Source organism: Salvia hispanica, chromosome 3 (assembly GCF_023119035.1).
Source record: "Salvia hispanica cultivar TCC Black 2014 chromosome 3, UniMelb_Shisp_WGS_1.0, whole genome shotgun sequence".
Lineage (NCBI taxonomy): Eukaryota > Viridiplantae > Streptophyta > Magnoliopsida > Lamiales > Lamiaceae > Salvia > Salvia hispanica.
The window spans coordinates 39,208,472-39,214,043 of NC_062967.1; the positions used below are offsets into that span (position 1 = coordinate 39,208,472).

The 5,572-nt window shown below is 36.8% G+C and overlaps 1 protein-coding gene across 1 annotated transcript; it reads left to right on the forward strand.

Moving 5' to 3' along the window:
• The first annotated feature begins 2,519 nt into the window (after positions 1–2,519).
• LOC125212657 (nuclear intron maturase 4, mitochondrial-like) lies at positions 2,520–4,846 on the forward strand. Its single transcript, XM_048112882.1, has one exon. The coding sequence runs from the start codon at positions 2,533–2,535 to the stop codon at positions 4,843–4,845; it is 2,313 nt and encodes a 770-aa protein (XP_047968839.1). The 5' UTR covers positions 2,520–2,532; the 3' UTR covers position 4,846.
• The last annotated feature ends 726 nt before the right edge of the window (positions 4,847–5,572 follow it).

Below are 5,572 nucleotides of genomic sequence, written 5' to 3' on the forward strand. Positions count from 1 at the left end.
TCGGCCCTCCATTATGGTGAGAGGGCCTACGATCGGCCCTATGATTTTTATTTTTCTTTTTGCTGTGTGTGTGAGAGAGAGAGAGAGAGAGAAGAAAAGTGGCACTCGTCGAGAAAGATTAAGAAAATGGAACCCTAATTTATATTTAAACTATAAATTAGGGGCCAATAATTTTATTAAATAAATGGGCAAAAATTTTATTAAATTAGTGGACTATAAATTAGAGATGGCCTAATTTAGGTTTTCATTTAATTAATAATTTGACACATATTTGAGATAAATTAAAATTTATTTCATGTACTATAATATTTTTGTATTTAAATATATTTAATTTGATAACATATTAAATATAGATGTGCTAAAGATTAAAATAAAATAGTGATAATGTGGAAATGAAATGGAAAGTGATAGACCCTCTGGAAGGGCTTTTCCATTGCAGATAGATAGGCCCTTTGATAAAATGATGATGTGAAAATAATAAAAAAAAAGAAGGGTCCTTCCATAGTGAATGCTCTAAGACCTACTTACTATTTATGGTAAAAAGTGGCAGAAGTGGACATCTAATAGGGTACGATAGGAGTATTTATTGTGATAAATTTAGTTTTATCTAATTTATTTGCATTGATTAATATTTTATCTCCATCTTCACATGCGTATTCTTATTTAAATATTTAATCACCCTTAATTTTAGTCCTTATTTACTAAGGGTTCGTTTGATAAGAAAGATGAGATATAACAAGATTTGTTAAATAAGATAAGAAATGCGGACTTCGTTTCAAGATAAGCTCGGATGAAGGTTTCTTCGTTGTTGTTTGGTAGATAAGAAATTATCTAGATTTTGTATTAATAAATCATAATAAATGAGGTAGAAATGCTATCCGACCAAATTTGTGAGATATATATCTTTGTATTTTAAAGAAAAATTTGCGGTTCGGATGGGCAATAGAGAAAACCACGGACTGACATAATAGGTTAACTATGATATCAAACACTTAGACAGTCATATAAATATCTATATTTAGGCATTACTAACTTATCAAACGGGCCCTAAGTGTCATTCGAATACAGTGAGATCTACAATATTGGACAAGTTAAATTAATAGTACCTCTCAATGATTAAATTAATAGTAATATGGACGAAGATGAGATGGCTAATAATAAGTACAGTACAAATTAAATATTTTGATATTATGGGAAGGTCAAGATGTATTATCATAATTTAAGTTTTTGAAAAAAATGCAATCGAATAAAAAATAAGATTAACCATAACTTTTAATCATAAATATTCATGATCACTGGCGGATCTAGGGGGGCAGGAGGGGGCGGTGCCCCCTCCGTGCGACTAATTTCCTCTTATCTGAACGTAAAATTACCATGTCCGCCCCATCCGTTTGCCCCGACGTCGCCCTGAAAATCGAAAAAAATTGTCATTTTCACCCTAAACCAACCTACTAATGTATATTTCGTCCCCTCCGTTTATGAATTCTGGATCCGCCACTGTTCATGATAATCAAATGGCTCATATTATTATACAAGAGTGACCTCCATTTGGATTTAATAATAAAATAAATAAATTCAGTAGCATTATTAATATTATGTCATTAACTCCTCCTATCACATCATCATGTCTTTCACACAGCCTAGCAATAGTCTAATCAATGCCTTAGCCTAACAAATAAATTGACAAATACAATTGATTCATTTTAATTGTTCATGTTTGTCAAATATTAAACAAAATGAAGTGCAATGAATTGTACATATAGACTATAAAAATAAAAATAAAAAATTTCGGCTAGCCGATCGCTCGCCTCGCAATAGGCAGCTAGCGATCGGCTAGCCGGTTATTTCACGCCCTAGCTCTAAGGCGTTGGTTTTTCGTCCGTCGGGCTAGCTTAATGCAATCTATGGATTTTCCTAAGTTTTTTTATTGTCTGAAGAAGCTCTTCTTTTTTGTGAAACTAATCTACTCTCTATTCCACTAATTTTTTTCCTCGTTACTCTTCCATGAAACTAATCTACTCTCTATTAGAAAGTTCACATGCCATGCCCCCTATTTTATGTGTGTTGATGTTGATAGAGGTTTAAAATTTCCTCATAGTGGAGTTATATTCGAAATATTGTCTATGAAAAGAGTGCAAAAGGCTAGTTAAACAGCCATGCTCACCAAATATCATCGACTGTCGAGAATGTTTTCCCGTGCTGACTCCAACTTCTTGCTGCCTATGACCAGTACCGGTAAAGCCACTTCCACGCACTTGTTTATCTTTTGTGATATTATCCTTATATTACACCTTATTGCAAGTTGTTCCTATACCCTTTTTATGCTTTCGTTCTTTTGCCTTCATGTAATACACATCTAAGAGGTTATGTGATGAATTTCGTAAGAATCTTGTGTCAGGGAGCTCTCCTCGAAGACTTCTTCCTGTTATGTTTTATTCAACCAGAGATCCAAATCAACTGCCTACTGAGTATTGTGAAGGTGGTGATGGAATTAGGAAAGTGCCACTGGCCAAGAATTTGGCTAACTTGGTGATGGAGGTTTCCTTAAACTCAACTGACAAAGCCGGGCTAGAAATCCATCGAGTTGATGAAAGATATGAAAAAAATGACCTGGCTAAGAATTTGGCGTCATTGGTTCAAGAATCTTATGAAGTTTCCAACAAAGAATCAAAACCAAAAACCCGTGTGGAGATCAAAAGGTTTCTTGAGATGCGAATAAAGAAGAAGGTGAAAGCACAATACAGGAATGAGAAGTACCACGACCTCATGATGAAAGTGATTGCTGATCCCAGCACTCTAAAGGATGCATATGATTGTATAAGATTGACCTCTAATGTTGATTTGGCATTAGATGGTGATGACTTGCCCTTTTCGGCCATTGCGGAAGAACTAGCTGATGGAAACTTTGATGTTGGGGCCCATACGTATTCAATGCGGTCGAAAGGGCCAAAGTTCAAGAAAGAGGAACTTGTTTTACCAGAACTAAAGTTAAGGGTTGTTCAAGAAGCCATTAGAATAGTCTTGGAAGTTGTCTACCGCCCTCACTTCTCTAGAATTTCGCACAGTCTACGAAGTAATAGAGATCATTGGTCAGCGCTGAAGTATATCTGCAAAGAGATACCTGATCCGGACTGGTGGTTCACTTTGCCTATTAACAAAAATCTTGATGACAGCATCCTTCAAAAACTCCTGTCATCAATGGAGGGCAAGATAGAAGATCCTGTTTTATGTGATATTATAAAGGATATGTTTAAAGCCAGGGTGCTCAATGTAGAGTTTGGATCTTTTCCTAAAGGGCATGGTCTTCCACAAGAAGGGGCCCTTTCACCTATATTGATAAACATATATCTTGATCTCTTTGACCGTGAGGTGTACAGGATGTCAATGCACTACGAGACTTCACACACTCTTGGGTTTGAAGAACAGAAGATGCACTCAAAGCTCCGTGGCTGGTTTAGGAAACAGATAAGCGGCAGTAGTTTGCAACAACGCGATTCTGGAATGGACTCAGGGGTAAGGATTCATTGTTGTCGCTTTATGGATGAGGTCTTTTTTGCCTTTTCCGGTTCCAAAGAAGTCGCGTTGGCATTCAAGTCTGAAATTGAAGGGTTCTTAAAGAATTCTCTCTACTTGGAGGTAGATGATAAATCTGATATTTTAGCATCCAATGATCCACGTGGTGTTATATTTCTTGGTACTTTGGTCAGAAGGCACGTGAAAGAGACTCCCGCTTTACGAGCTGTTCACAAGTTGAAGGACAAAGTCAAGATATTTGCTGAACAGAAACAAGAGTCTTGGGATGCAGGAGCTCTCAGAATTGGGAAGAAGTGGCTGGCTCATGGACTCAAAAAGGTTAAAGAGTCGGAGATAAAACAATTAGCTGATACTAGTTCCATTTTACATAAAATTTCCTACTATCGTAGATCTGGGATGAAAACAGACCACTGGTACAAGGTGCTGCTGAAAATTTGGATGCGGCATGTAAATGCTAAAAGTGTAGGGAATGAAGAAAAACTGTTAACTAAGCTTGTTGTAGAACCGGCTCTTCCACAAGAACTAAGAGATGCTTACTTCGAGTTTCAGAAACGAGCTAAAGAATATGTTGATTCCGAGTCATCTTCGACACTCGCACTTTTAACCGGCTCCAGTTCTTCACCTAAACCTCTTTTTACAACAGAAACTGTTGTCCCACTAAACGTCTTAATGAAACGTCTTCATCGCTATGGATTGACTAATAGGGAGGGATATGGTCGGCCATGCTACGTACTAATCTTACTGGATCACGATCAAATCATTGATTGGTTTACAGGGATACTCCACCGCTGGCTAAGATGGCACAGGGGATGCAACAACTTTAATGAAGTGAAGCACTTAATCTGTGATCAAGTAAGAATGTCATGCATCCGAACACTAGTTGTGAAGTATAGGATTCACGAGTCGGATATTGAGAAGAAATTTGATTCAGAGCCGAGCAGAATCCCCTCAACGGAAGATATTGAACTTGAGGAAGCAATCACGGAACTGATTCCTCCGGAATATAACTTTGATGGCGCCTTAATGTATGGAATACAATACAGTGGTTTATGTTCATTGTCTTTGGCTAGAATGGTGAGTGAGTCCCGCCCTTGCTATTGTTTCGTCATAGGGTGCTCAGCCTTAGTCTCATGTGTTTATACTCTTCATGTAATGGAAAGACAAAAATTTCCAGCTTGGAAGACTGGATTTTCAAGTTGTATACATCCCAGCTTACACAGGAGAAGAATAGGATTATGTAAAAAGCATGTGAAAGATTTGTTTCTTGGAAACATATCACTTCAATCAATAGGATTTGGTACTTGGAGGTGAATTCTGCTCTTTGAACATGTTGCTTCTATCCATCCATGCAATCTTATTATCAACCATATCGACATAGGACTAAAGGGGCAGTCACCATATTTTTTCATGATTAAACCCATCAGTAATCACATATGCAAATATAATCAACAACAAATCAATTATGGAGTGTAGCATGGGAATTTCATGCAAGGTGATCATACATGCCTATTTCCAACTGGTCCTCCCAAAGTGAGATCAAATCAAAATTAATGGACAAAACATAATACTTTATTTCTGCAGAGAATAATATGAGTTTTATAACTACATGTTCAAAACACAATATAGAGCAAGAACCAAAACTACTCCCACTGAACGGAAGTATCCTTAAACAACATAACACCCATTTGGGCTACATGCCCATGAAAGACCTTGGGTGATAGTCCCTTAATGATTGGATTTGTAATCATCAAATTCATTCCCTTATGCTCTATATGTATTTGTCCATTCTGAATCCTTTATTTAACAACTAGAAAGCTCCTGTTGTTTTAGAATATAATACTGCAGAGTTATTGTCACGACATAACTTAAGTGGTCTTTCAATACTACAATATGCAGCCTAGTGACAAAATTTCAGAGTCATATTCATTAACTAGATGTCCCAAAACAAGTTACGAATTCTGTTGTCATGGCAGAAGTAGCTACAAATGTTTGCTCAGCACTTCTCCACGAAATGACTCTACAGCCAACAAACACACGT